This window comes from Bison bison, unplaced genomic scaffold (assembly GCF_000754665.1).
Source record: "Bison bison bison isolate TAMUID 2011002044 unplaced genomic scaffold, Bison_UMD1.0 scf7180017864479, whole genome shotgun sequence".
NCBI lineage: Eukaryota > Metazoa > Chordata > Mammalia > Artiodactyla > Bovidae > Bison > Bison bison.
The window spans coordinates 560,938-582,364 of record NW_011495039.1 but is presented as its reverse complement, the minus strand read 5'-3'; the positions used below and the strand labels follow the sequence as shown (position 1 = coordinate 582,364).

At 41.5% G+C, this 21,427-nt stretch overlaps 1 protein-coding gene across 1 annotated transcript in view; it reads right to left on the bottom strand.

Annotated features, from left to right (window-relative positions):
• SCIN (scinderin) overlaps nucleotides 1-21,427 on the bottom strand; it is a 78,101-nt gene that overhangs the window by 9,239 nt on the left and 47,435 nt on the right. The window contains exons 5-11 of the mRNA XM_010862139.1: nucleotides 20,608-20,694; nucleotides 17,269-17,401; nucleotides 16,777-16,865; nucleotides 15,445-15,660; nucleotides 13,199-13,320; nucleotides 7,874-7,964; nucleotides 4,921-5,091 (exon numbers count right to left, since the gene is read on the bottom strand). Of these exons, the coding sequence (XP_010860441.1) occupies nucleotides 4,921-5,091; nucleotides 7,874-7,964; nucleotides 13,199-13,320; nucleotides 15,445-15,660; nucleotides 16,777-16,865; nucleotides 17,269-17,401; nucleotides 20,608-20,694 (909 nt within the window). The remainder of the gene's footprint in view (nucleotides 1-4,920; nucleotides 5,092-7,873; nucleotides 7,965-13,198; nucleotides 13,321-15,444; nucleotides 15,661-16,776; nucleotides 16,866-17,268; nucleotides 17,402-20,607; nucleotides 20,695-21,427) is intronic.

The window sequence follows — 21,427 nt, the reverse complement described above, 5'->3', positions numbered from 1 at the left end:
TGGTGATAGGGAAACATGGAGTGTTGCAGTCCATGGGGTTGCAAAGAGTTGGACATGACTAAGTAACTGAAGTGAACTCACCTTGGTACCACTAGGTAACTGCTAGGGGGTTAGAAACATTAGAACAGGAGCGTATATTGCTGGGTCACTGTAAGGCTCACCTGCCTGCATAATCCTCTGAGAATAAAATGAGGCAAATTTAAGTGATACATAACAAGGATAATATTCAAAGAGACTGCAAAAAGGATGATGGCCTATAACTGATACTTGGAAAGAGGATGTAATATTCCCAAATGACACTCATAAAGCAGTGTTCCGATTTTCTCTCCCCTACTAAAGAGGTTTGTCAAATAATGAAGGGGACATCTAAAAATCATAAAACAGGGATTGAGATTTAATATAAGAAAAGACTGTAACAGAGACTGACTAAAAGCTTCTCCAGGCTCAGATAAATTATAGCTCAGATTATAAAATAATATTTAGAAGGCATTAAAAGCATAGCACTGCTGCTGCTGCTGTTGCTAAGTCGCTTCAGTCGTGTCCGACTCTGTGCGACCCCATAGATGGCGGTCCACCAGGCTCCCCCGTCCCTGGGATTCTCCAGGCAAGAACACTGGAGTGGGCTGCCATTTCTTTCTCCAATGCATGAAAGGGAAAAGTGAAAGTGAAGTCGCTCAGTCGTGTCCAACTCTTCACGACCCCGTGGTCTGCAGCCTACCAGGCTCCTCCATCCATGGGATTTTCCACGCAAGAGTACTGGAGTGGGGTGCCATTGCCTTCTCCATAGCACTGACAAACCCCCTTCCTTTTAACCAAGATGTTGTGGACACCGTCTGGGAGGAGCCACATGAGCACAGTTCTGGTCCGTGTGGCCAAGGGCCAGTGAGCGATGCCTGGCTGAGGCCAGACTGCAGCCTGAGGGTGAGCCTTAAGGTGGAGCCTCGGGGCAGCAACAAGGCATTGTGCAGAGCCTCAGGCTTGGGAGGGGGCCTGAGCTCCTAGCATGGGCTTGCGTCTGTAAGCTTGTCATCTTGTGTCTCTGCACTGGTCTGAGGCCCTCTGGACACAGGAGTGTGTGACCGCGACAGTATGTGTGTGACTTTCCATAGGACTCCGTGTGACGTGTGACGTGTGCTAGCAGGGCGATGGAGAAGGAGGAGGAAACAAGACTGTGATAGGGCAGCCACAAGGGAGGAGGAATTCCAGAGCGTGGTGTCCTGAGGCCAAGTGCAGAGAGCCTTCGGGAGGCAGCACGTGATGCCGTTTGACCAACTGTGTGGGGTGGCCAAAGGAAAGCATCAGCGTGTGGAAAGCTGGTCTTGCCCAGGTTCATCAGGACCCTGTCCCCAGAGACAGCACTGGAGGAGCAAGCACGCACTGCTGGATGCTTTGAAGATGTGCCCAGGTGTTGGTCACATTCAGGGGAAGGGTTGGCATCTTCTTTCAGTAAGAAGTTGGCCCCACGGACCAAGCTCAAAGGAATCCATCAGATGTGATGATGAAAACTGGTAGGAATTGTGACTCCCAATTCCTAATCTGGATGTCTCCTTGTTTTGTGTGTGTGTGTGTTTCCAGTCACTCAGGCATGTCTGATTCTTTTTGACCCTGGTGGCCTGTAGGCCCACCAGGCTCCTCTGCCCGTGGAATTTTCCAGGTAAGAATACTGGAAAGGATTCCCACATTCTACTCCAGGGGATCTTCCTGACCCAGGGAATGAACCTGCCTCCCTTGCATCTCCTGCACAGGCAGTGAGCTCTTTACCAACTGTTCCACCTAGGAAGCCCAAATGTCTCTTTGTTGGTAGGGAGGAAAGAGCATGGAAGATGGAGAGACTGATAAGAGGCCCATGCCCAGACTGGTGTGAGGCCAGGGTGGTAGTTCCACAGAAGAACCTTAGAAAGCTTTAGCCTCCCAGGAGATGAAAACAGAAAGTCTTAGCAATAGTGTTTTGACTGGTGCATTTCAGAAAGGCTAGGAATGCAAAGGTTAGTTTGAGAGGCTGCAAGAAAAGAATCTACATCACAAGCAGCTCACGATGCTTCATAAACAAGTGTCCACTGGGAAGAGCTCAGAACTGTTACGATTCTCCCTGACTCTTGCCTCTGAAATCAGCTAAGAGGGCCTGGAGATGAAAACTTCACTTTCAATTTGACAGACTAAACAATCAGTCACAATTGAACACATGAGAATCCCTACACAGAATGTCATGGATGAGTCAATACAGAATGGCATTTAAATTATATGACTAAACGAGCTCACTCTGAAGAAGGCCAAGACAGCCCTGGAGAGCTCAAGAGCTTTGAGGACAAGCAGAGGAGGAGAATTCAGAAACTGGGTGGGAGGTAAAACAGCCTTCAGAAGGGTGACCCTGAAGAGTGGGAGAAATCCTGGTAAGTGTGGGGTTTCAGAAGCCTCGTTTAAAATAGTGTTTTGAGAAGACAGAAAGAGCAACTAAGTCAAATGCTAGAAAGAGGTTGAAACAATGGCATCAGAGAAGAGAATTTTGATGGCAAAAGTAGGTCATTGGCAAACTAGATAAGTCCCATGTGGATGGTGTGGCGGGAAGGGATGGCTGAGCGGAGCGGCTTTTGATAGAGGAGGCTTAGCATAGCAGGGGCAGTGAGGGGTCAAAGATGACTCTTCTGAGGATCTGTACTCTTAAGGAGAGCAGAGAAAGGATGTGCTAGCTGGGAGGGTCAGAGTCAAGAGAGTTTTTAAAGAAAGGATTGAAGTGTTTTCAAGGCATGTTTGTGCTACAGAGTAAGTAATCCAGGAGAGAAGAATAAATCAATGATATGAAGAGAAAGAAGATGACTGCGGGCAAGAATGATGAACCAGAGTTAGGATGAGAGTGCTGGACAGAGAAATCCAGGGAAGTCCTTGGAAAACCCCAGGACAGGGGACCCAGGACAGAAATCAGTGGTGAGGAATGGGGGCAGATGGAATTTGGCCTGAGAGACAGGAGTCATTTTATTTATGTAATAAATACGTATTCAGTTATTTACCAGTATATTAGTTTATACAAATATTATTATTTTTATTAATGTATGGATAACAATATACAAATATTAATGTGTACCTTAGTGTTTATATGTAAATTACTATTATAAAATGTTTATTAATTGTTAGCTATCAATAAACCAATAAATTGATTTTGTAAAATAGGCAAGAGGGAGAATTCGATATACAGATGCAGACAAGCTGGTGATAATTGTGGGGAAGTAGATAAGGTAATCAGGCTTCCCACGTGGCTCCAGTGGTAAAGATCACCTGCCAATGCAGGAAACATAAGAGATGTGGGTTCGATCCCTGGGTCAGAGGGCATGGCAACCCACTCCAGTATCCTTGCCTGGAGAATCCCACGGACAGAGGAGCCTGGCGAGCTACAATCCATAGAGTCACAAAGAGTCGGACATGACTGAAGCAACTTAGCACGCACGCGTGCAGATAAAGTGAATCTTCTGGGATTATTTTTATATTCTCTGTGAACTCAGAATCCATTATCAGTAGAGAAATGGGATGTTGGAGACGTGGGGGGTGTGATGGGTGTGATGGGTGGAGAGGGTTCGTGGATTCAGCCGTGAGACTGGAGAATTGCTGGATGAAATGGGGGCTAAAGGACAGGAGACACTTGTCACACATTAGATGCTTGAGGTGCTAAAGTTATCGCCAAGGACAAGGTCTAATACAGGACCACAAGTGTGAGATGAAGTGGGGTCAAGATAAGACTGCTAGATGAGAGGAGCCAGTGATGGAGACAGTGAGATAAGAAAGCCATCAAAGAAAAAGAGGGCAGGACTCTCGGCTCAGCAGACACAGAAAAGAGATGGAGGAGGGAGATGGATAAGAACACAGAAAAGAGATGGAGGAGGTAGATGGATAAGAAGGAACGAAGCCAACGGGGCAAAAGTGAGCAAGGAGGGGCGCCTGCCATCCCATCCCTGGTCAGCCGGCATCGGAGAAAAATACAACTTCTACTCAAGAGGGCTGTATGGGCCTCTGTGACCTCAGAACACAGAGCAAGAAAGGGGGCGGCTTAGAGGAGAGGTTCCAGGGGGAGGGAGGCCATGACCCACCTGCTTTTAAGGGCTCATCTGAACAACTTGGCAGAGCAGTCCAGGTTTGCGGGCATACAGAGAGCGCAGGGCAATTAGGAGACTTGGGAGACCTGGGTTCAATGATGACTGAGGTGATGGGGTGAGGAACTGTGGAGAATCCTCCTTGAAGTCAAAGCACTCAGCCATTCAAAACCCTGGGCCCATTGTCCTTGCCCCATACCCGGCAGGCTTGGGGCCGGACACCGCGATCTGGGGCTTGACCTCTTTCACAGCTGCCACTGAGGCAGCTCATTCGGCCAGCTGAATTATGACTCTGGCCCAGTGTGGCAAAGCTTGCTTTCCATGTTCCTTTACATTTGTGCAAATAAGCACCTTCTCTTTCAACTTCCCCAGTGTGGTCACCGGACCATCACCCGCGATCCATCTTCCCCCAGGCCTTTCAAGACAGAGCTTAAGCTGTCTCATGGCTTCAACAACTTGATGTGTTACATTCTTCTTTTTTGTATATAATTAAATTTAGTTTTAATGGAAGGATAACTGCTTTACAGTATTGTGTTGGTTTCTGCCAAACATCAACATGAATCAGTCAAGGGTATACCTGTGTCCCCTCTCCATTATTCTTAAATCCATTTGTTTTGTTACAATGTGGTTGAAAAATATGAGAGGCCCGTTATCTGATTAACTTTTTTACTTTTTACTTGATTCTCCTGCTTTTAGTACTTTTAATGGTGAAAACTGGATACGTTACAGCAATGAAAGAAGTTTACTTGCCACTTTTTTTTAATGACTGATATTGGCTGATGGCCCAGGGCCACTGGGAAATCCATGAGCAGGGCAGGTTTTATTGACCGCGTGACATTACCTCCATAATTCTGGTGATCGAAGCCAGGTTTCTTCGGACTTGAAAGAGGCGTATAGGGGGGGCTGGTGCCTGACCTTCTTTCTTTGATGTTCCGTTCTTGTAAATAATGAGCGGTTTGTCTTTGAACAAACTCAGCAGGTGAGCAGGTTCTTTGCCTTGGGAGACTCGAATCTGGGGGCAGAGGGGATAAAGAAATGTAATAAAGAGGGCAATGAAAGAAGGCTGTATTTCCAAAGACATCCTTATTTTTCTTTTCGAAAACAAAATTAAAAGTAAATAAAAAGTCAAGTGCAGGAGGAACGATGATTAACAGAAAATATAGGTTCATAAAAATCAAGCACAGCTTCCTTGCTGACTTAGGAACCATTCGTTATTCCAGATACAGCACACTGGGGTAGGGGGAGGTAGGTACAACATCACACTGTGCTGCTTTCTGCTTCCACACTGCACCACTTACACCTTAGCGCAAAGATGTAAAAAAAAAAAAAAAAAAGGAATTTTTATAAAAGATGACAAAGATCAGCACTTTGTTGTTTTTCCCTTTTGGAGATATAGATGAACACATGTGTGAAAGTGCTAGTCGCTTAGTCATGTCTGAGTCTTTGTGACCCCATGGACTATAGCCTGCCGGGCTCCTCTATCCATGGGAGTCTTCAGCAAGAATACTGGAGTGGGTTGCCATTCCCTTCTCCAAGGGATCTTCCCAACCCAGGGATCGAACCCAGGTCTTCTGCTTTGCAGGTATATTCTTTTTTTTTTTACTTTTAATAATTTTTCTTAAAATTTATCCTGAACCCTCCTCCCTCCTCCCTCCCCAGGGGAGAGGAGGGTTCAGGATAAGCAGGTATATTCTTCACCATCTGAGCCACCATCGTTACCTAAGAGTGAACAAAGATTTCAATCCAAACATCAAAAGCTGGCAAAATAAACAGAATAGACTTTTACTTTTTAACTTACCTATGGAAATGGTAATAGATTTACTTAACATAATCATTTGTCAGGATAAGGAAATTGAAGAAAATAAATGGTAAATGACTTAATTTCATCTATTAGTTTAACAGATACTGGATTAGACATGAATTTCCTATTTTTTGCATAAACGATGCATTTATTTACATGAAGAGTTCAAATTTTGTGTCAGTCTCCTATTTTTTTCAATTACCTTGCCTTTTGCAAAAATTAAACCATCTCCCCTACCCTGCCCTGGTCTGTTTTTTTTCCTAGAAACCAAGTGAATGAGAATGCTGAAGTATATACACCATCATGGGAAGGCCTAGGGTGTGGTGAACAGATAACCTTCAGTTAGCAGCTGCTGCTGCTGCTGCTAAGTCACTTCAGTCATGTCCGACTCTGTACGACCCCAGAGACGGCAGCCAGCCCACCAGGCTCCCCCGTCCCTGGGATTCTCCAGGCAAGAACACTGGAGTGGGTTGCCATTTCCTTCTCCAATGAATGAAAGTGAAAGTTAGTACACATTTACTTAAATAAGCAAGCAGCCAATTATGAAACTGTGTTGGGGCAAGGTTAGCTAAGAGTACCTAAAACTGTTGTTGCCTTAGCATTTCCCATAACATTGAGAAAACCTCAATTGCCAAATTGAGAGAAAGAGGGCTACAGATTAAAACCCATTCTCCACTATGAATGAAAACAAGAAAGAGAAAGGGGAATTCCCTGGCAGTTCATGCTTAGGACTGTACTTCCACTGTAGGGAGTTCAAGTTTGATTCCTGATCAGGGAACTATGATCCTGCAAGCGATGCAGCAAGGCCGGAGAGAGAGAAAGAGAGAAAGGTAAATTGAAAATTTTTCAGTACTGTTTCTGAGTATGAAGGAATGTTTAAAACAGTGATTTTATTTATTGTAAACCCCTGCCATCTAGTGGTAAAAGCAGGCATTATGCTTCCATTGTTAATTAGGATTCAAATGCCTGACAATAAATTCATTCATTGGGTGTATTAAATAGTAGTAGTTAACTCTGAAATGTAGAATTTATAAGGCACAGTGCATATCTTCAAAGTTTTGTGTGATTTTGTAAGAAGAGTTGAAAGGTTAATTAAATGACATCAATGATGTCTGTTCTTAGACATATTTCATTCAGGAAATGAATGTAGTAAACAGTTCATGGGAATTCACAGGAGTTAAGTGTGTTTAAAGAATTCAATAATCTTGTCAACTTGTTAACTGACAATTAACAATGTTAGTTTTATTTTTAAAAGTTAATATGCATCTTTAAATTTAAGTCTAACTTGCTTTATTTAGGAACTAAAAACCAAGATGGAAAGAAAACCAGCTAAAAGACCAGATTGGATCTCCATATATTATATATTATGCACTAAAGTATCAGACTTACTTTTCTAATTATTACCTTTGAATCAGGTAATAATTTAGATAGAGATTTGACTTATAAGGATCTTAAAATGTATAAAAATTTGAAAACTGGAAAGTGATCAGCTAGAAGTGATAACTCAGGTAGAACGCGGACATGACTGAGTGACGGACACGACTGAGCGACTTCACTTTCACTTTTCACTTTCATGCATTGGAGAAGGAAATGGCAACCCACTCCAGTGTTCTTGCCTGGAGAATCCCAGGGACGGGGGAGCCTGGTGGGCTGCTGTCTATGGGGTCGCACAGAGTCGGACACAACTGAAGCGACTTAGCAGCAGCAGCAACAAGTGGTTGCCATTGATCTGATATGATTCTAAAGGAAAGATTCTTTGGGGCTCTAAATCTGTTAATAGCTTATTTTTGTTTCTATTTTAAAATTTGTTCCCTCTTTTCCAGAATCTGAGAGAACAAGTATGGCATGAGAGTAGGAATATTTAAATTCTGAAATGAAAAAAAAGGAAATATTTACAAAGTGTCAAATCTGCATCCTGAAGTGGGAGAAGGGTTTTAATGAGACATTGGGCTTGAAAAACTTGTATGAGTTTAGGGGGTAAAAACATCCCAACCTGCACAGCCTGTCCCCCGAGGGATCTATCCAACTGAACAGTCAGGAATGCGGAGGTTGTCAGCTCATCCCGTGTGGCATTTGCTCCTTGCCTGGAGGAACCAAAGTAAAACAAATTAGCTTGTATTTAAGTTTAAGATCTTCTAAGGCAGGCATTTCAAACAGAAACTTAAGTTATTATGAAAGATCAAGAAGAAACCTTGCTGTTTTGACATAAAAAAGCCATAGAAGCTATTGTTTTTTAAAGTACTAACACTGAGCCATGATCTATCTTATGTGTTGTTTAGAACAACATATCATAGATGTTTTTAATCTCCATTTCAAGGGCCCATTTTTAGTTCCATAATAACTTAGCTAAGTAGTCAATTCTGTCTGATTTCAAGTTGGAGCTGCTTATTTTGGGAAACAATCTCAACAGTGAAAATAACCCATTTGAGTAGTATATGAGCCAGATCTACTGGGCTGGATATTAGAGGCACTTTATTTTTCCACGACTATTTGGTGAGCATAGTAACAAATATGTGGACCCACAAAAATCAAGAAAATAATGATTAGAAGCAGGCAATGGAGGGGCTTTCCAGGTGGCTCAGTGGGTAAAGAATCTGCCTGAAATGCAGGAGACACAGGAGACGTGGGTTCAACCTGTGGGTTGGGCAGATCCCCTGGAGGAGGGCGTGGCAACCCACTCCAGTATTCTCGCCTGGAGAATCCCGTGGACAGAGGAACCTGGCGGGCAGTCTACAGTGTCACAAAGAGTTGGACACGATTGAGTTAACTGAGCGTGCGCGCGTGCACACACACACACACACAGAGGTAATGGAGAGGCCCCCATTTTGTAATTCTGGTCTTTCTTTAAAGGGATTTCCCATGGACAGAGGAGCCTGGAGGGCTGCAGTCTATAGTATCACAAAGAGTTGGACACGATTGAATTGATGGAGCGCACACACACAAACACATACAGGCAATGGAGAGGCCCCCATTTGGTCATTCTTTAAAGGAATTATGAATAAAATGGTAAGAGAAGCTAAAGTATCAGTGACCAGATAGGAGTCAATTCATTGGCAACTTCTCTTTCTAGGATAACTTGTGGCTCTAACTCCAAACGCTGGCTCACCCTACACAACAGCCTCTGGGAGATCTGCTTGTTTGATGACTGTGGGAGGGAAAAGGCAGTGAAAGCACTGTTGGTAGCCAATCCTCCCATCTCTACATGACTACAGGTTAGCAGGAAGAACACCAATCCTGGAAATGGATTTTGACAATTAATTATATTCTTGCTTCTGAAGGTTTGAGAGTGACCTACCTGTTCCATACCCAGAACCAGATTAACAGTAGGCTCCCAACCTGGACAACACACACACATACATACACACCACACATGCACATACGCACACACATACCCACACAACACTGAGTGCAGGAAGCCTGTCTCATTTATCTCAGAATATTTCATTGAACCAACAGAGTCAAATGGTTGATATGAAAATGTTGTACAGTGGGGTGAAAAAAAAGGACACGCTTATGTCAGACATATGTTTAAAAAAAATAGAAAATGCTTTTCATAATAAGGGCACACATGAAGATATAGCCTTTTAATGCGAATAACTGAAATTTTCCATGAGCCTGTCACGCTAGCAAACACTTCTGGGAGCCGCTGGAAGCACCAGGTGGGGAGTAACGCAGAGCTGAGGAAACAGCAGGGTCTGTCATCACCTGTCCTTTATTCCCTAGCTCGGCAATTTCTTGGATATTTCTTCATTTTCTTTTTGCCTTCTGACACTCTTAATAAATATTTCACTGTTTATCTCAAACCCTTCTTCCTCTTCCTGTCAAAGTGACCACGTTTCCACCCACACAGATTCAAACTAATTTGCTTTATGGATCTGTGACCCAGGCAGTCAAGGACTGCAATGCAATCAAGACCATAAGAAAACTGCTTTGTCTCTTAACTTTGAAATCCTGTGCTTAGAGGGAGAAAAGAAGCTATCTACTTTGATATGATTTCTTCTTTACAAATCTGTGGTACTTGTTACTCATTAAAAATAAAATGCTGAATGAAAATGGAATTTATTGCTTCAAGAGACTCATTATCACCACTGATCAAAGTTTGTTTAATTTCAATTACTTGACATTTCAGAGAAAAGATCACTGCTGAAATTAGTTTTCTCTTGTCATTTTAGAGTCTCAGTAGTTTCAGAAATAAAAAGACAAATTTGTGTATTCAGCAGTGATTTCATTCAAGTTTGTCATCTTTAACTCTGCCTCTTGGATTTAACCTATTCATATCCCATGATTGAAATGACCACATAAACTGGAAAGTTGTTTAATTTGAAGCTAGTCTTCAGGAGGCATTTCCTAAATGCCTCTTCACTATGTTTATGAAGTTTTTGAAGTTCTGCAAACTATACATCAACAAACTGACAAATTTAACATCTGTGCTATTAAACGACCCCAGGGACTGTAGCCCGCCAGGCTCCTCTGTCCATGTGATTTCCCAGGCAAGAATACTGGAGTGGGTTGCCATGCCCTCCTCCAAGGGATCTTCCCGACCCAGGGATCAAACCCAGGTCTCTGGCATTACAGGCAGACTCTTTACTGTCTGAGTCACTAGGGAAGCCCAACTAATCACTTGGCTCCTTCTCATTCACTGGTTTTGTCTTTTGCTTCCTAACTTTGCTCGTGCCATACGCCATTACTGCTAGATTAGAGCACGCTTTTTCTTGCATTGCTAGGAACACCTTCAATACTATTTGCTTGCTTTCCTCACTCTCATTTCTGCTCCCACTTAGATGTCACTTTTAAGAGTCCTTCACCAATAACCTAGCAGTGAGCTTGAGTATCTGTTCCTAATTCTACACAGATCATTCAGCTTGGTTTTATCTTAAGCCTTCATACTTTATTGAAATGGCTGATAACCATCTTTCTCTCTTTTAAGTATAAATTCTTGGGGAACGTTTTTATTGTATCTTTAGTATCTAGCTCAGTGCTTGGCACATAGAAAGTGCTCAATGGACACTTTCAAATGATTTAAAGAATAGCTTTTACGTTCAAAATTTATAACCTGATTTAATCTGTTTAATCTATATCCACATAGTTATTTATGTGGATTGCAAATTGCTAATTCCTCAAAACATTCTCTTGAATTACTTATTTAATCTTTCCTGTTTGATCTAAGTGCCACAATTATTAACTAAATTTTTTATATACCGAAAAGAATTTAGAGGAAGATCAAGAAACAGAATGTAAAAGAAAAGCTTACTCAGAATGTAAGTAATGTAAATTCATTACCTACTTACAATGAATTTATCCCTACAGATGCCATGCTTTGTACAGGTACTTTTCTGAGTTAAAATTTTAGAAAAGGAAATTGCAAAATAAGGACATAGTTTCTACCAGGGGATAGCTGTGGGCAGGCCTTAAAGACAGCTGCAGATCAAGGTGTGAAATGATGCTTCACCCGTTACAAGAGTTGTGACTTTGCATTAAATTATTTACTCTACCTGATTCCCCCCTCCTTTTATATCTTTTGAAAATTATCTAATCGTGAGGAAGAGAGATAATACATGGAAACATCTAGCATTTTGCTGGCACAAACACGCTGCTCAAAATAAACTGGTTGCTATGAAGATGGCATCTTAAACACAGAGCTAAATAGCTAAATACATGAATCTTTGACAGGATATGATGCGACTGTGGGGTCAGAAATGTCTCTGAACACAGTGGTTCTCATTAACGCCATGGTGTACATTAGAAACTCCAGAGTCCTGCAAACTGGGGGTCTGATTTATTTGGTGTAAAGAGGGCACTGGGTATTCAGCTTTGGGAAAAATTATCCGGGTTAGTATGTGCAGCTAGTGTTCGGAGCCATTGCCTAAGGCAGTGCCTGTCAATCATTAAGGTGATTCTGAATCATCCTGAGAACTTGTCAAAACACAGGTTCCGCTTTAGTAGGTCAAAGGTGGGGCCTGATATTCTCTATTTCTAACCAGCTCCCCAGGGACGCTGATACTCCTGGTTTCCAGACCATCCTCGGGGTACCAAGAACCCATGGGGTGGGGAAAATCATCTCATCTCCTGATCTTGGTTAAGGTCAAGGCACTGGCCAGTATAAGGGGGAAGTGGTCACACTGTGAGGATGGATGACTCTGTCATCTGGTGGGACACTCATCATAGAGGAAAGTCACCCTATCAGCAGACACCCTATCAGCAGACACCCGAGTCCTCGTCCACTCAGTATCCTCACTGAAGACAGCTACCACCACGTAGGCAAAGGCAGGATTCTGCTTCATCCTCGCAACTTCAACCTACACCTCTCAGCTTTAATATCTTTTTTGAAAATTCTTTTCTTTTTCTCAGTCTTCTCAGAAATATTCCACTTTATGTGATTTCACTTCATAAATAGTTTGAGAATCCAGCATTGCATGATTTGTTGCAGAATTCTGTCCCTTGGACTAGTCCAGCATGCTGTGTGCACTTCACTTACTTGGTTGGACATTTCCATTGGCACTGACTCTAAGTCAACTTGAAGGTGAAAGTGTTAGTTACTCAGTCATGTCCTGATGCTTTGCAACCCTATGGACCATAGCCCACCAGGCTCCTCTGTCTATGGGATTCTCCAGGCAAGAAAACTGGAGTGGGTTGCCATTTTCTTCTCCAGGGGACCTTCCTGACCTGAAGATCAAACCCAGGTCTCCTGCATTGCAGGCTGATTCTATATGGTCTGAGCCACCAGAGAAGTAAGCTTAACCTTTAATTAACTCAAATCATTATGCAAAAGAAATGGATAAGAAATTGAAGCAATAGCATTTTTTTTTATTTAATACTGCTATGAATTTCATGAGGACAAAGAATAAGGATGCATCAATTTGAGATCTCCAGAGTCTGAAATAGAACCATAAATTATATACATGCCTTAGAGAATCTGATTCATTGAAATGTTGCAACTCCAATCAGGATGAGCCTCTGTGAATTTTAACAATAAGAAGACATGGTACCTGATGCTGGCCAGTTGGAGTGTTTGTTAGCTTTCAAAGGAGAGGAGTTATTCAACTACATATCCACTAAAGGAACACCACCCTTCAGCTACCAAAACCTTTCTCCTAAATTGGTAAGGATGACTTTTATCTAAACTGCTCGTGGACAGCAGCTATCAAAACATAGCCAAAATCATACAAGAAGAAAATACTACATTCATGTTATACAAAGCTCACGAGGCTAAATTATAGGATAATTTTATCCCATATTGCTTGGAATATAATGAAATTTAACTTTGGAGCAAAATGTGGCCTCTATAGAACTTGAGATTCTATGAAAGAGGGAAACTCACCAGGTGTAGATAATCTGTCCTCTGGGATAAGTGTAAAGTATAATGTAGCAATCACCACCATAGAATTCACCGTACGAGTTTCGGTCAATTTCGACCCTACCGTTGTTTTCTACACGCCAAATCTAAAAGGAATAAATAGGTGTATCAAAATCAAAATCTTCTTTATCTAGTACTACTTCTCTAAGGTTTAAAAAAAAACATTTTGGTTTAGATCTGTCATTAAAAACCTTTTACTTTTCTAACTAGTTACAAATCAAGCAACAGCAAGAAATTGTTGTCCGTTTGGTTAATTGACTTCTTAAGTGTTTAGAGTTCTTTTATACTCTTTTCTTTTATACCCTTCATAGTACTTATCTCAGTTCTGAGCCTGTTGATTAATAAATACCTATTGTTTGATTGATCAGTGAAAATAACATGATGACACTCCAGTTACATGACAAACTGAAATATTTAGTTCAGAAATACATCTCTTAAAATTTTTCATCAGTTGGGAGGCAATTTTTTAAAACTTCTCCTTCCCTGTGCTTTAAGGCATGAAACTGTTTTTTTTTCCCCCCAGGTAAGAGTGGCAGATTGTGACTAAACAATAAAAATGACAAATTGCACGACTTCTATTTTCAAAATGTGCCATAAGACTAAGATAGAAGCAGGCAGAACTAGTTATTTTCTATTTTCTCCTCCTCATCACGAACTAAAGATATTTTTAATTAAAGGTTAAAAGTTGCAGAGATGAGAGTTGTAAATGAAATGGGAAAGTAACACGTGAGTGAGAGACTGCAGGGACTCCACGCACACACATCCTCCTGCCTGGGTCCTGGGAGGCTCAGGATAGATCCTCTGTTTTGAAATTGAAGATGAGCAAGTGGAATGGAGCGGTGCAGTGCTTTCAGAGAGCAGCCTTCCTGCGCCGTCCCAGAGGAACAATGGCAGCATGGCTTGGCTAAACCCCAAATCCTAGAGAAAACCCTGGACATCATCTTCCCAGGGTGGGATGGGAGGACTTCTCAGAACACTATGCTCTGATGTGGAGACGGCAGCCAGGACACATTTGGAGCTGGGGATCCATGTCCACCGCGGGGCTCTCTGGCTGTGCTGAGCTCCAGAAAAGGATGTCTGAGCAGGACACAGGCTCAGGCCCCAAAACTGATAACTCTGACAGCGACCACAGGAGGCGCTTCTCCCTGTGTAGTTCCCATAACCCCTGCCCAGCTTAGAGTCACACTTGCCTTTGAAAAGAAGAAAAACACCTTCTTAAATCTCTTACATTAAATCTCAGACTTTGGTCTGAGCAGTGTGTGATAAGCTCTGGGAATGAAGAAATAAATTACTCAATTCCTTCCCTCAAGGAACGACAAGAGGTCTGGGAGAAGAAATGTCTAAGTAAATGAACAACTCTGTGGTACTTCTACGATGAATCCATGAAGAACATGACTTCTGGCTTGAGAACAGAGAAAGGTCATTTCAGTGCAGAAAGAAGTCTCTTCAGAAGAGATGAAGCTTGTGACTTAACTGAGTTACAAAGGAGGAGTGGGAATGTCACCCAGATGGCGATGGCGAGGAGCCCTCGAGGCTGTGAAGGCTGAGGTGCGGAGAGCAAGGCTCAGTCATGGAAGGCCTGGGAGGCCCAGCTAAGGACGGATGTTCTCAGGAAGACTGTGGAGAGCCACCAACAGACTCTAGAACAGAAGTGATCTTATACAGTTCCCCTTAAGTTAGATGACTCAATGGCAGACCAAACGTGAAGAGATTTTAGTTAGGGAGAATCCTTAGGAGGGTTTCGACAATTTTTGTCAAAAAATAGCAATAATCAACAAATTCATTTTGAATGCTCTAAAAACATCTGTGATGTTGCCACATAACACACAATTTGCCTTTGTGAATGCCCCTAAGGTGCAAGGGAAGGACAAACGTAGGGCCTGGAACTTTCGGAGCAATGCACCCACACTGGACAAGTCTAGTTCCGAGAGCAGACGCAGGCTTGGACCAGGGAATGAGATGGAGACAGCTGGGTTCCTTGGAGGCCCCAACACAAATTACCTAGTTTCATAGAATCTCAGCAAACACACTACACACTAAGACTGAAGGTCAGACAACGCTGTCTTCCAGCTTTCAACCCCCTGGTCTTGGATCATCTTTATTAATCATTAAAATGCACATTTTACAATTTGTAGCTTCCTGAAGTTCTATTGCCACATAAACTGGCATAAATGGGCTTGACAGACAAATAGACAGAAACGTGTAAGTACCTGCACTTTGCCAGAACCATCATCCACCACGTGATGCTGGGCTGCCATTTGTGGGGAACTGTGCAATTTTGAGGCATCAAATGGAATTTGTTTTACGTGAGCCACTTTTTCTGTGACATACACTTTCCCGAAGCCATCGCTCTGATCTCGATCTCTCCAGTCCTTAAAGAACTGTTTGAAGATTGGTGTTTCACCTCCTTCTGGAAGAACTTGAATCTGAAATGTAAAAAATTATTATTATGATGATTAGCTCAGTGGGTAGAGCATCAGACTTTTAATCCAAAGGTCCAGGGTTCATGTCCCTGTTCAGGTGCTCTGGTTTGGGCTTCCCTGGTGGCTCAGTAGTAAAGAATCCGCCTGCCAATGCAGGAGACATGGGTTTGATCTCTGGGTCAGGAAGATCCCCTGGAAAAGGGAACAGCAACCCACTCTAGTATCCTTGCCTGGGAAATTTCATGGACAGAAGAGCCTGGCAGGATATAGTCCATGGGATCGCAAATAGTTGAACATGACTAGTGAACTAAATAACAATAATTATAAACAAGAAAATAAGAGACCAAGGAAAAACAATAATCTAGCTGTGGAAGAAAAACTAAGGAAATGACAAAGAGGAGCCTTTTTCTTTTTTTTTTTAAAGATGACAAATGTAAACTTAGAAGCTGGAATCCTTATATGAATACAAAAGGAAAAGTATCAAATATGAAGCTAAAACAATTCAACCCTGCTTTTTTTCTTGTAGCTGAAGTAAATGCCAATGAATTTGGATGTTTGAGAGAAGAATCAAGTCATTTCATATGTTTCCATTACAGTCAAATAAGTTTGACTGTTTTTCTATATTAGGTTCATAGAAGTTCTGTGACCTGAAAGAAATTATCTCCTTGTGCTGCTTTTGCCAGGACATAAAAATGAAGAGAAAAGATGAAGCTAGGAGATTCAGAAAAGAGCAACTAGTCAGTGTCTAAATTAATCTCCATGAAGGCAAGTATTTTCTGGGCCTTAGTCCATGCTGATACAACTTGCTCTAGGGAATAACTGATATATGCTCTCAATTAATTCAACTGTGCTTGACCATCTTGACTTAAAGGCTGTGCAGGAAGTGAATGGGCTTTTATTCTAATCACAGAGTCCCACTGAAAGTCTAATCTCCAATTTCTGTAAAATTCCGTCCTCCACACAGAGCTCTAGAGCACAGGACGCAACATTGCATGCACATAGGTAAGAATGACTTCTGTGTATGTTTTTTGGAACCAAATTCGCTCAGGAGTTTTGTGGTGATGTCATGAGCTCCCATATCTAAAAAATTTTTCCTAGCTAGTTCATTTCCATACGTACTTGGGTATTCGTAGAATAATTCATTTGCTGTAGGAATTCCTCAGCTGTCTTCATGGCAGCCTTTCTCTCCTGGGGATTAGCATCTTTACCTAACATGCAACATAAATGAAAGAGAATTTTAGAGAGGCAAGATATTACATGATTAAGAGATACTTGTGCACCCAAAATCAAACATAATTATAATTTAATTTAACTACAATACTGAAAAATGGCAAAAACTTCCTAGTATACTAAATATATTTAACAATATTATAATATAGAATATATAAAAAATTCTATTTCTAGTGCCCCAAGACTTTCTTTTACCCCATCATCCCTAGTAAATAAGGCTAATAGTAAGAAAATATGGTTTTGATGTCTGCATTGTATAGATCATGCAGAAAGGTAAGCTTTTTTTAAGTCAGAAAAGATGTTTTATTTATCTTTCTGAAGAAATACATATAAATCTGAAGTATGTCAACAATGCCAATGGCATTTTTTTTTTTTTTTTACCTTTCCATACAAAAATCTGTTTTGCAGCACCGTGGTCCAAAATGAAGCATTCTTCAGACAGAAGCATCGCCATGGAGAAGGGGTTTTCTTCTGCCACTAGACTCACTTTCATGGAGCCACTGGCATCTGAAACCTGACATGAAAACCGTGAGCTTGCTTGAGGATCATCAGTGAGTTCTAAACTGTGATCATGGTGATGGCTGCACAACTCTGTACATGTAATAAAAACCACTGAATTGCACACTTTGAATGGATAAACTATATATGTAAGTTATATCTCAACAGAGCTATTTCAAAGAAAACAAAGACAAAAAAAAAACCTCATGGACCCAGTTATACCTGGAAAAGACTTTCTTAGAGCCCTTTAGGATAAAAGTACTACTAATAAAAAGCTAAGTTTCAACACAGAAAATAATAGTGATAATAATCATGGATAAAATTTGTTTCGGTTTTCACATATACCAGGAGCCACACAATGAAATTTACATGATTATTTCTTAGTCTTTATAAAAATCTTTGAAATAGATACTCTTGTACTCATTACACACACACAAAGCTGAAGCTTAAATGTTGATTCATTCAATATTCACTGAGTACTACCATATCCCAGACACTGTGGTAAGGAAGGCCCTGATACATTATAGCTTATGCGTACAGACTTTTTTCAATATGGAGCCTGTCATTTACTTAAATACTCTGTATAAAGTATCAAAGTAAATCTCATGTCACAAATAAAACATCATAAAATAAAACTTGTTACATCTGTGTCACAAGTAAACTTACGGAGACTCCCGAAGTTTGGAAACGGCTATGTAAGTTTTTTTTTAAGCTAGAGACATATAGCTTACAAAGTCTTACAAAATTTCCTAGGTTAGATTTCAATTTTTTCAAGGCCTGGTAGGCTGTAAGGTAATCCACCTGGGCACTTGTTAAATATGCAGATTTGAGGGTCCTCCCTAGATGAGTGGTGGGGTTTTACAGCACTGCGGTGGGGCTTGAATTGTGTATTTTTATAAATCACCCGAGGTGAGTCAGCTTCCCAGCCCTGTGTTGTTGTGTTAAGTCACTTCAGTCGTGTCTGACTCTGAGACCCTATGGGCTGTAACCTGCCAGGTTCCTCTGTCCATGGGATTCTCTAGGCAAGAATACTGGAGTGGGTTGCCATGCCCTTCTCCAGGGGATCTTCCCTACCCAGGGATCGAACCCGAGTCTCTTATGTCTCCTGCATTGGCAGGAAGGGTCTTTACCACTAGCGAGCGCCACCTGGGAAGCCCTGTTCAGCTATTTCAAATTATTTTCAGGACTGAAATAGAAGTATGCAATACATAATAGGCCCACTAGAGGGAGCATTGACTCAAAATTAACATTGTGTGTTAGTCGACTCTGAGACCCTATGGACTGTAACCTGCCAGGCTCCTCTGTCCAAGGAATTCTCCAGGCAAGACATCTGGAATGGGTTGCCATTCCCTTCTCCAAGGGATCTTCCCGACCCAGAGATCGAACCCTGGTCTCCTGCACTGCAGGCAGATTATTTATCAACTGAGCCACCAGGGAAGCCCCAAGATTAACATGTTCATGCTTATTTCTTTACTCTTATGATGTTCTCTGAGGGGAGAACAGCTTTATTTAATGAGGTAACATAAAAGGTATTTGTTAAACTCTTGAAATTGGGTTTTAGAAACCCAATTCTAACAATAAAAATAATCAATTTAAATTAAAATAAATTTATGCTTAAAAATAATTAAATTATTATTTAATTACAATTAATTTTAAAATAAATAAAAATAATCAAAACAAAACCCAATAATAAAAAACAAGCAGTCACAAAATCTTTAGAATAACAATTTCTGTGTGGCTTATATTAAAATTATCAGCATTTAGGAGTGGTAAAGACATCTTCTTTTGCCATCTAGATAAAAAGAATCTATTTCTCCTTTCTTTCTACAGAAAAGGAAGTTATTCTACACAAGACAGTCACTTGAACTTCATTTAAAAATCACAGTGTGTCTGAGCTAGACCATCCCTTTAAAGAGCAGAAAATAGACGTCCTTCTTGTCAGAGATGAGAAAAGGACTCAATTCCACAGGGAGATTGTGGTCTGCTCCAAATCATGTGCTTGGAAAGTTACAGAGGGAGGGAATGCTTAACGGATCCCATGTGAAGTCTCCTCACCTGGTACATCTTGTGGATTTTGTTACCCTCACCAGCAATAAAATCATAAAATTGTGGATTGGAAGGAACCTAAGTAGTTCCAGTTTAATCTCTCTTTTGTCAGATAAGAAAACTAAGACCCAGAATGGCCGTGTCTTGGCCAAGGTCGCCCTGGCAGTCCTTTCCACAGAGCTAACATGGAACTAAGTCTGCCAACACCCAGGACAGTTTTTACCCTTTTTCCTTCCAGCTGTTTGATTTGATAGCCTTGCCCTCTCATAAAAAAGACTTCATGATGGCTAAACAGGATATTTCAAGTGAGGTCACAATTTTATAGCTCATTAGGATTTCATAAGAAAAAGCTTACAGTCTTTGTACTCTACGAAGGAAACACTTTATTGAATGTATTGTACTGAATGTAAGATATCAGGACATATTGTCGCTGGAGCAACGAGTGGTGGCTGCGGGTGCTGGAGCGGCGAGCGGTCGAGAGGGGATACCCCACCTCCAAGGCAAGGAGCACTAGCTGCGCTTTGCACCAAAGAATTCATGCTTTTGAACTGTGGTGTTGGAAAAGACTCTTGACAGTCCTTTGGACTGAAAGGAGATTCAACCAGTCCATCCTAAAAGTGATCAGTCCTGAATAATCATTGGAAGGACTGATGTTGAAGCTGAAATTCCAATACTTTGGCCACCTGATGTGAAGAGCTGACTTGTTTGAAAAGACCCTGATGCTGGGAAAGATTGAAGGTGGGAGGAGAAGGGGACGACAGAGGATGAGACGGTTGGATGGCGTCACCGACTCAATGGACATGGGTCTGGGTAAACTCCAGGAGTTGGTGATGGACAGGGAGGCCTGGCGTGCTGTGGTCCATGGGTCACAAGGAGTCGGACACAACTGAGTGACTGAACTGAACTGAACTATTGCAAACTAGTACAGCAACAATATATATAATTTTTTAATTTAAATCACAGCAAATTATTTGTTTTTAATAAAAATTTTAAAAGTAATAGAAATAAGAGTTTTAAATAACTTGTGTTAAAGCAAAGAACAAATTCTTCCCACACATTTCTCTTTGAGGGCAACGAGGAACATTGTCATCTGTGGCAAACAGTCCCTCCCCAGCAGGTCTCCCCAGCACCATCCTGTCCAATAAAAACAACAGAACTTCCTACCAGTGAACTCACCATGTAGAGTTTAGCCATTTTCCTATTAGTTATATCTGCTTTGATGTCATCATCATCTTCTCCATCCCTAAGCTTTGGCTTTTTCCCTAATACCTGGAAAAAAGAGTACAGATAAAAAGATAAAGACCTCTTATTAATGGCGCAAAGTTTGAAAAAAAGATTCCTAAGTCATAGATTATAAAATACTAGCAACTGAAATGACAAGGCTCAGACATTTCTCACCAATCATACTAAACTGGCCTTCTCCCACAGGTCAAATCAATCGACAGCATTAAGTAAACAAACACTGAGTTTGCTGGTGATGTGAACTTTCAAGAAAGTGAAATCCCAAACTTGAAAGTGTAGGTCTCCGTATTATTGAAAACTGCTGCTGCTGCTGCTAAGTCGCTTCAGTTGTGTCCGACTCTGTGCGACCCCATAGACAGCAGCCCACCAGGCTCCCCCGTCCCTGGGATTCTCCAGGCAAGAACACTGGAGTGGGTTGCCATTTCCTTCTCCAATGCATGAAAGTGAAAAGTGAAAGTGAAGTCGCTCAGTCGTGTCCGACTCTCAGCGACCCCATGGACTGCAGCCCACCAGGCTCCTCCGTCCATGGGATTTTCTAGGCAAGAGTACTGGAGTAGGGTGCCATTGCATTCTCCATTATTGAAAACTAGTAGGAATTAATTAAAATATGAGTTCTAAGTTCAGCTGTGCAACAAAATATCTTCCATAACCTCTGTTTCTACAAGCAATCTATAGGTTTTATTAATTTATTGTAACAAAGTCTTGGGCAAAATTACTATTTGAGGGTAGGGTACTATTATTATTATTGATATAG